Raw genomic sequence first — 9821 nt, 5'->3', positions numbered from 1 at the left:
CGTTTGGCTATCTAAATGACTGCCTATTTAAATTTTTATTTGCAATTCCATGTAAGAAATTGCGAATTAACGGCCATTAAAATTTAAAAAAAAATTTGAGAAAATTTTAGCATTAATTCAATTCCTCATGAATAGAGTGCTGCAAGAAATTGGGCTTATACAAAAGTAAAGAATAATGTTTATCAAGCTAGTCTTGCATATGTATAGATAATAAATAAAGTAATTAAGTAATGATTTCAGTATCTCTTATGAGCTTATGGCATACCTAATTATAATTATACACGGCATACATATTTGTTTTAAACAAAGATATTATGCAAAATAATTTTGTATATAAACGGTTGAACAAGTAAAATGAAATTAAAGCAGCGGTTTCACGTAAGTCTACCACCATGAAATTCCTAGTGACCATTTTTTTCGTCCTTTGCGCCATTGCATCGATTCACTGCTACTCGAGTAAGTTATTTATTTAATACTAATGAATAGTTAATAACAATTCAATTTTAGCCCCCACGTGTTCTGGACCTAACGAAGAATACAAATGTAGCTCTCCTTGTGTTGTTACTTGTCAACGCAAACACTTCGCAAACTGTGCACCAGACTGTGTCTCAGATTGTTATTGTGCCTCTGGTTATTTGCGAGATGAAGATACAAATAAATGCGTACCAGAAAATGAATGCCCGAGATACTGATTGATTTTCTTAATTATAATAACTATACATAGTATGTCAGCTGAAGTGAAGTAATAAATTGTATGCAAAATATATAAATCTTTTATTTCATATAAGATAATATGTATTATGAATAACAAATTATTTCAGTACTTATTAATTCATAAAAAAGGTGTTTCCAGAGACCTTAATAAAATCTTGAAGTACCACATTTGCGAAAATTTCTTAATTGGGATTATTTCATGATAATGAAGGAAGTAAATTCAAAGCGCAGTTATTCTTCCTCCTGTAAAATTCCTAATACAAGCACAAAAGTAGAATCCCTGTAAATGAGGGTTGTTTTCACTTCTGGGCATAAATAGGACCGTTTTTTTTTGTACACGCCCTACACGCGAGCTTTTTGTTTCGCTGTACGGACGTAGGTAGGTCTGTCTCGGACTTGAATTATTATTTATTAGTGAAAGCCTTTCTAGTATATCTATGCTGCGAGAGACGGCCCCAAAATTAAAAAAAAATCGATTTAAGGTATTATTAAAAAAAACAATAAATTTAAAATTTAAATTGTGTACAACTGCAAGCACCACGGAAGTTCGGGAAAATTGAACGTTTATTGTCATTATGACTGTCCTTTAAAATTACTTTGAAACAGTTATGCCTGCACATGCCCTTTATTAGGATGGCAAGAGGTTTGACAGGCTAAACGGACCGCCATAATTGACATCAACGCCAGAAATTCAGTGCTCGAAACTCTACGTTCCAACTATTTTCCAGAAACTTTCTATCGACAAGCATAACTACTTCGCGAACTGAGCCTATAAGAATCTAACTGACTGACATTTTCTGACTATAAGGTTTTAAGTAGCGTTATCATTGATATCTGTATAATTTATTAAGTATTTATTTAAAAGAATGACATTATCTATTATCATCATTTCTGCTTGTTAAAGTATTAACTTTCTCCTTCTTTATACTTATAGAAAATGTTAAAAAAAATCGTAAAACAAAATTATCAAAAAAACACTTATAGTTTTCAGGTTGCGACTTGTTAGCCGAAGATATTGTAACCCCTTTTATTAACTTTTCGAGTTTAGCAATATTAATAAAGCTTACCTTTGCCGAAAATTCGATAATGGTGCAAATGCTTCCAGGGCCAATCTTGAACTGATTGGAGTATCTGCCGTAATTACCTAATTGTGCTCATTACGCCAGGATATATAACTCACTTTTAACAAAGACATTATGCAAACGGTTTTTTGGCATATTATAAAAACTTTGAACGCAAAAAAATCTGCATCAGTCAACACAAATCGCTTCAACATGAAACTTCTTATCGTTCTTTGTTTCATAATGTGCTCTTTCACAACAATTTACTGTTATTCAAGTAAGTACGCTATTGGAAATTTTCCATTTGTTTTAGATTGACGATTTAACTTACAGCTTCCCAATGCCCGGGGTCTAATGAAGAATACACATGCGGTTCTCCTTGTGTTGCTACTTGTCAAAACAGACAATTCGGGAATTGCGCATTGCAATGTGTTCCAGGATGTTACTGTAAATCTGGCTACATACGAAAGGAAGAATCAGGACCCTGCGTATCGCCCAGCGAGTGTCGTGGAAATTGATAAATTCTGTAGATGACTTACAAAAATACATTTCTTTATTCCTTTAAGTACGCTAAAGCTAATTCAGTTTTCAAATTTAGAATTTCGTTCATTATTTCGGCGTTATTGTCTTCGAGTTTTTGTAATGCTTCTTTATAAATTTCTTCTTTATGTTTGTACGATTTTAATATGTTTAGAAATTTTTCTTCTTTACTAAAATATTTATCTGAAAATGTTATAAATCAATACTAGCACACTCAATTTATCAAAATTCTCACCAAGATCTTTACCACAAAATTCCTTTAAATGATGATTTTCCTGCTTTAAATTATTAATTTGATGAACTAGCTGGTTTTGTTTAGATTTAAAAAACTGTTTTAATTTTTCCGTTTCTTGCTTGTGCATGGATATTCTTTTTTGGAATTGTTCGTTTTCGCTAGTTAATTTGTAGATATTTCTTTCAAACTGTATATTTCGCTCCTCCGCTACTTTGAGTTTCACTTTTAGGTTTGAAATATTTTTCTGAAATCAACGTAATACATGTGGAGCAAATTATTCATGCAGAGAAATTGTTCCAGATGAATTGTTCAATACGTCATGTTTGGGTTTGGTTTTGCATTAAGGGTTTGGTGCTTTTCATGGTCACTTTTACATACAATTAATTTTCTATTGTGAACATAATTAGATTATATTTAATGCCTTTCTAGCAACGTAAAAATATTTATTTCATTTTCAGTTTATTTTTAATTTATGTTCTAACATAAATTTGAAGAGTTTGGTTTAATTTAAAAATACGCATTAATAAAGAAATATTTTAGTAGTAACAAACCTGTAGATCATCTGCTTTTATATCCTTTGAGTGATGAGAAATATTCATATCTGTAATTTGTGATAAAGTCATCCTATGATTGTGAATCAATGAAAATGTGTTATTCACAATAGACTCTAACAATTTCGTAACAGGCAAGTCCAAATCCACTAAGGGAAGTCCTAAAGTCTCAAATTCCTAAAATATTTTTTTTCAGTTCGTGTAGTCCTAAAATGATATTGTTACCTGTGATAGTATATACAATTGCTCTTGAAAATCGTCTTCTGGTTCAACTGTACTTGACGAATATTTGCTGTCGATTTTTTTAAAAAAGTCGTCAATATTATCTTCAGTAGGTTCCATTGTAATGCACACAGAATATTTAAAATGTTACTAAATTTAAAAGAACAGTTGCTTATTTTACTTCACGTAATTCAGTTTTTGTTAAAATAACAAAGAAAAATGTTTAATTGCGAGCATAAAGTACCGGGTGACAACCAAAACAACAATAATTGAGGTTATGTAACTGTCAGTGTCAAACCGTCAAACGTCAAAGAGTAGGTACGTTTTATTGAGTGCAACCGTTGCAAGCAATGGTTTTATACCAAAATTAACAGTCTGAAATGTATTCAATAAAAAAATTTTAAACAAATTATTATACCTGAAACTGTACGGAAAATGAGTAGCAAGAACTTAATAAGTAAAACCGAATGGTGAAAACCGCATTTTTCTACCTGTCGTAGTTCCGGAGTTACACGGAATACGGAGCTTAGATGAAGTAGTACTATCGCGGAATCAAAATTTCGAACATCACTTTTTGACATGGCAATGTAAATCAAGCTTTATTGTCATTGTGACTGACATACAAAGTAAATTTCTGACACTTGCTGAGTCTTTTATAAACTTTAAGGTTATAAAGACAAAGGACAGTTTACAATTTTTAAACATCAATCAATTTGATGTTCGAAATTTTGTTTCCGCGATAGTAAATGATACAGAGCACTGAAAATTCTGAAATAAATATTCACTGAAACAGATTCTCATTGTAAATTGAATAAATTTAATTTTTGAATTCGGGATATGTAAGACCGAATTCTTAGCAACAAAAATGCGAGAAAAACGATGGTGAAAATCGCAACTTTATCTAACATTCCTGAAACATTACCATGTTGGCTTGTTACCTGTAGAAATATGGTAAAACCACACCTGCTGTACCGTTCGCAATAAATTAATGGAGCTATGTATACCAAATTCATCTCCAATACGTGTTTGTGTTATACCACACATTCCGTTCATTACCAATAGAAATCGCCTTGTGAAAGGTGCGTGACAAATGCATGACGCATCGCTGTGACGTGCCACGTGCTAGTATTGACATTTGTGAAGTGACAGCTCGCAGAAGTAGAAATTACGAAATTATGTCTTAAATTTAACATTACTGATATTTGTGTGCTACTTTTTAACAATTAATACAACTCAATGTCGTACTAGTGACACCAGCAAACTGCACGTGCATGACATTCAGGTATTACTTTTTTTTCCCTTAATTTTCCCATAAAAGAGTGTATATACTTTAGATAACATTATCATAATGAAAGCTAATTGTCCAAGGAAAGTAATAAAATCATCTAATAAAATTACAAGATTTACATCACTTTTAAACAAATATTTTTGTAGGATATCTGCTGAAATAAGAGCATGACATTGACCATCCCAAGAGCTTTTTTTGAAGTTGCATGCATTCCTAGTGTTCTTTAGAAAGCAATTCCAGTGTAAGTTTAATTTATACAACATTAACCTTCAGTTACAGCAGATACATTAATAACATTAGTCTTATTTCTGCCTGAAAAGTGACACTACACAGTAATAATTACAGTCTGAAAACTCTTTACTGAAGAGTAAAGTTACCACAGTTCATTGGAATATCATTTCAGTTTTAAAATCCGATTAAAATTTAAATATTCATGAGAAAAAACTTGCATGATGTGCCTGTAAAAATATGCCCTAAAGGATGAATTGTAAAACTCGTTAATTTCGCGCATTTCATATCGATTATACCTTAGATACGCAAGCATTTTTCGTATTTTTTGAAATTTGAGTATTAACATTACCACATGATGTCATATCATTTCAAGGTGAACATATTTACATAAGACCAACATTAATACATCAATATAACTAATATTAAATTATTTGAGTGGAATTTAATTAGAAGATGATTCATTTTTTCTCGCTGCATTCACACAATTAATTCCTACCTCTACACATTCTTTTTTAGGCCCCAATTGAGACCTTATGGATAATGTAGAAACATTGTCAGATTGCTCAGAATCTTCTCGAAATTCAGAAGGTTTTTCTTCCGACGTGTCGACTTTCTCAAGCTTAAGCGAATACCAAAATGAATTCCGCAATTTAAAACACCTTGTAAGTTCTGAGGGTGGTGCTCACTTACAAAACCACAAGATACGTAGTGCCACCAAACCAAACGTCTTGCAATGGTATGAAAATCAAATCGAAAAATTAAATCTTGAACTAAAAAACTCGCTGAAACAAAATGATAAGTACAAAAACGATATTATTAATTTGGAGAAAAAGAAAGATGTTTTCTACAGCGAAAAAATCGATAGTTTATTAAAACAAAACACGCAGCTAAATGAAAACTTGTCGGCAGCGAATCAACAGATTCAAAGACTTATCAGTATTTGCCACAGAAAAGATGAGAGTCCACACACGGTGCTTTTGGAAGAGAAACTTTTCCGATTGGAAAAGTCGAACCAAGAGTCTGCGAACCAAAATTATTTATTATCAAATAAAATACATAAGTGTGAGTTGCAGAAGAGTGAGATTGAAAATGAATATAAAAGCTTTAAAGCGGAGTTTAACGCATTCCAACTGGATTTGGCAGCGAAAATTCACAGTATTGATGAACTCAAGAAAAAGATTTCCGAGCAACACATGCAAATCCACGAAATGTCTCAAGCTAACGTTAAATTAACTCATTCATTAGATTTGATTTCAAACGAATTGGAACATGCAAGAAAGTCCGAAAATTGGTACAAATCTGAACTGCGGGAGGTTCAACACGAAAAGAATACCATATACGAAAAAACATTGGAAAGTGAAAAAATTATTTTGTTACAAGATGAAAAACTTGAACAATTAAAGTTAGAGCTAAACACCGTGAAATGCGCTTGCGATGAAATACGTTTAACTGCTTTAAAAGAAAAGGAAAACATGCTAAAACAACTTGAATTTTTGGATAAACAAGTCACAAACAGTCCGAGCCGACACAGTAATAATTCTAATTTTACTTCTGAAATTAGCAGCCTGACTAAACACTACGAATCCATGGTAAACGATTTAACAAATGACGTTGTTAATATCAAAGCCGATTTTGAGCATCAACAGAAATTCTTAGAAAACGTTTCAAAAGAGAAACACGAAATGTTGAAGAAGTATATTTCGTTACAGAATTGTTTAAAAGACAAAGACAATTTTATTAAGAACCTACAAAGCAACATAAACAACTTGAAACAACAAATTTCGTTCGAGACCAGTAAGCAAAAAGAGCAAGCCTCTGAATTGTTGGACCTAAAACAAAAATGTGCAAAACTAGAAACTGAACTCAGCTTAAAAACTGAGGATAATAAAAAGTTTGAAGATTCAGTCAATACAATAAGAGAACAATTTAAAGCTTTCTCCACGAAACATGTGCAGTTAAAACAAGAAATATTCGCGAAACGAAAAGAAGTCCTTCAGTTGCAATATGATAAGCAGCAATCGTGTTTGAACAGTAGTCAACAAGCCGTCGAATTGCAACAAATTATAGAACACCGTGCTGTGGAAATTGAAAAGCTGAAACAAAAAATTATTGATTTAGAGAGCATTGAAAACGATATGAAAGTTTTAAATTTTACGCAGCTGGAAACCATAGACACGCAGAATGTCGAAATACAAAAGCTCCGAACTCGTTTTGATGAGATTCAAATGAAATTGACGTCGTTACAAACTGAAAATTTAATTTTAAATGAAAAAAACCAACGCTTTTCGGAGAACACGGTGGAGGTCTTCGATGTTTTAAATTATCTTTGTAAGTTGTGTAAAATCGATGAAAACGACGTAAATTCCGACTTCGTAACCAATGTTAATAAGAAGTATTACATAGAAGTGTTGCTTAAGAAAATTCAATCACGTATTGAAAGGGAAAATGCGGCTAAAAAAATTAATATCGATCATAAGAAAAAGACAAGTGTACTTAAAGGAAATGTCATAGGCAGAATTGCGAAGTTGGCTCAAAGATGTAAAGAGTTGGAAGCCGGAAATGAGGAAAACTCAAAATTGCTGAAGACATTAAACTACGAGAGAGATTGCAGCTCAGGTGAGGAAATTCAGCGTTTACAAACGCTACTACAAGTGAAAACACAGGAAGAGAAAGATAAACAAAAACGGTAAGTTTTAATTAAATTCATCTTTCATGCTTGGTGGAGGTGACTAATTCGTTTTTTGAACAGTAGGTATTATTAATAGCGTCGTACACCTTGTTTACAAAAAGCATTTGTTTCCTGAAATAATCCCCCGACTTAACACTATAAACTGTTCTCTCTCACTTAAGCAAACAGGGCACTTATTTATAAAAACTTCTTTCTTACTTTTTTATCAAACCGGGAGAATACTTACGGTTGTTATGTTTGGTTCCCATTTTCTTTCCAGATATGAAAGAAACTATCGAACTTTGCTCCGAAAAGTCAAGGAACATATGAAAGGAAGGAAAGTTGCAGAGAAACACAATACTTATCTGCAAGAATTGCATAATAGTTCATCTAATAAAACCAACACGTTAAAACTGCAGTTAGATTTAAAGAACACCGAACTGGCGGAGCTTCAAAGTCAAAATGATAATCTCTCTCGTATCAATGAAAAGTTAAGATTGTCCGTTTCGAAACTTGAAAAGAGTTTATCTGCAATAGACTCCTGTCGACAGTGCAACGATTTCGATCGACTGAAAATTGCCAACAAAGAATTACAACAAACTTTAAAGAAGTCTGAAAATAATAACGCTGCTAGAATCGCTGATTTGAACTTAAAAAATCAATTGATCTCAACTTTACAAAAAGAGGTAATCAAGATTACGTTTTATTGATCTCTGAAGTAATTTTATTGCAGAACGAACAAATGTTTCAAGAAATTTCTTCCAAAAAAGCTGAACACAGGGAAACCATGACTTTATACGACTCTCTGTTACAGCGAAATAAGCAGTTGAGTGCCAAATTAGACGATTACGAAAAACAATTAACTGAAGAAAAATCGAGTGCCAAACAGTTAAAACAAGAATTGGTCGTCGTGGAAAATAACTGTAAAAAACTTCAGAGCGAAAATCATCAGTTGACCAATAAAGTTGATCATCTTAACGAAAAAAATGTTCAATTCGATCAACAATTAAACGTAACGCTCGTTAATTTAACAGTGTTAATAATAATAGATTGGTTGCAGCATCTGAACTTGTCCCTTCAACGAAAATCTGAAGAGGTGGGCCAGTTGCAGTCACGCAAAGAAAATAGTGTTGTCAGATGGCAACAGAAAGAAACAAACCTGCAAAATTTGATATCGGATTTAAAGAATCAGCTCCACGTATTTAAAGCTGAGATTTCCGCAATGAAAAACGAAAAGTTTTTCTTACAAAGGTTGTGCAATGATTTGAAAATCGCTTTAAAAACCCAAGTGACTCAGAACAAGGTAAGCGTAGGTAGAGTGCGTAATCCTGAAATTTACGGTTCTTTTTCAGAATTTTAAAGAATGTATGGATAAAGTACTTAAAGAAAGGAAAATGTCTGATAATTCCATTATCTTATCCAATTTTCCTAGCCCTGTGAAAAATGATGACGGCTACATTGAAAGGTTACTTGAGGAAAATCAAAATAAACCTTTTTGTGATATTCAAGATTGTCTTTCCACGCTTAGGAAGGAAATTTTGTTTTTACAAAAACAAATTTCTGACAAAAACGTGTCCGTCTAAGACAGTATTCCATTGTTGTGTAATAAAATATATTGTTGATGATATGCAACGCATTTTTATTTGTCCAAACACGAGTTTATCTCTTGCAAATTGCATTCAGACTCTCAGACGGCATTCGTCCCCTTGATAGTTCGAAGCCCACACAGTTTCTGTTTGTGTTATCCGATTTTTAGCCAAGTAAAAATTTCAATATCGTTTCTCTCGGAAACAAGTCTTTGAAGACATAAATATAAATGCTTATTTACTAAAATGAAATAAAAATATTTAAACTGGCGGTCTTGTTTAGCTTCTTTTATTCAGGTACGTAATTTATGGTCGTTATTAAGGAAGTTAACGTTATAAAGTCGAATTAATCTTTCAGCAACAATTTGATCTAGTTACTGGTGGGGGTGTGTTATATTTTTAGTACTATTAATAAAAACTATTTACATAATTTGAAGGACGAGAATTCTGAATACTCATTCATAAAAAATCCTGTGGCTAAATGCTACAATTTAATAATACATATTGGTAAATTAAATTTCTAGGCTTGGAGTTTTTAATTTTAAAAATATGGAAATCATAGATAAGAGATACACAAATTTACTATGTGAGTATGTTTATGCACATTTGGATCATTTGCAATTATGTTCAGAGAAAAGAATCAAACATGGCAACAAATATTTTTTTCTTTGTCTCTCTCAATCGGCAATGTGCATTTTTGCGGTCTTAATAGACAAATAACTATT

At 32.2% G+C, this 9821-nt stretch overlaps 3 protein-coding genes across 4 annotated transcripts in view; 1 reads left to right on the top strand and 2 right to left on the bottom strand.

Moving 5' to 3' along the window:
- Positions 1-2192, bottom strand: part of Pect (phosphoethanolamine cytidylyltransferase) — a 29108-nt gene extending 26916 nt beyond the window's left edge. Inside the window, exon 1 of the mRNA XM_088050606.1 lies at positions 1782-2192. The gene's annotated coding sequence lies outside the window, so the exon portion shown is untranslated. The remainder of the gene's footprint in view (positions 1-1781) is intronic.
- A 114-nt stretch (positions 2193-2306) lies between these two features.
- LOC148179143 (uncharacterized) lies at positions 2307-3662 on the bottom strand. Its single transcript, XM_088050607.1, has 4 exons — positions 3327-3662; positions 3102-3278; positions 2551-2794; positions 2307-2498 (listed from the first exon to the last, which is right to left on the bottom strand). The coding sequence occupies exons 1-4, from the start codon at positions 3441-3443 to the stop codon at positions 2329-2331; spliced, it is 708 nt and encodes a 235-aa protein (XP_087906733.1). The 5' UTR covers positions 3444-3662; the 3' UTR covers positions 2307-2328.
- A 721-nt stretch (positions 3663-4383) lies between these two features.
- LOC148179142 (uncharacterized) lies at positions 4384-9137 on the top strand. 2 transcript variants are annotated; one of them, XM_088030437.1, is made up of 7 exons: positions 4384-4605; positions 4758-4852; positions 5359-7528; positions 7791-8196; positions 8244-8522; positions 8571-8813; positions 8863-9137. In XM_088030437.1, the coding sequence occupies exons 3-7, from the start codon at positions 5376-5378 to the stop codon at positions 9091-9093; spliced, it is 3312 nt and encodes a 1103-aa protein (XP_087886563.1). In that variant the 5' UTR covers positions 4384-4605; positions 4758-4852; positions 5359-5375; the 3' UTR covers positions 9094-9137. The 2 variants fall into 2 exon arrangements, with proteins under 2 accessions (XP_087886563.1, XP_087886564.1); XM_088030438.1 differs by lacking the exon at positions 4758-4852.
- The last annotated feature ends 684 nt before the right edge of the window (positions 9138-9821 follow it).

This window comes from Gnatocerus cornutus, chromosome 2, assembly GCF_029298725.1.
Source record: "Gnatocerus cornutus isolate USDA-ARS CGAHR chromosome 2, icGnaCorn1.1, whole genome shotgun sequence".
Taxonomy (NCBI): domain Eukaryota; kingdom Metazoa; phylum Arthropoda; class Insecta; order Coleoptera; family Tenebrionidae; genus Gnatocerus; species Gnatocerus cornutus.
Note: the sequence above shows the minus strand (reverse complement) of the source record. Positions and strands in the feature narration are given on the sequence as shown.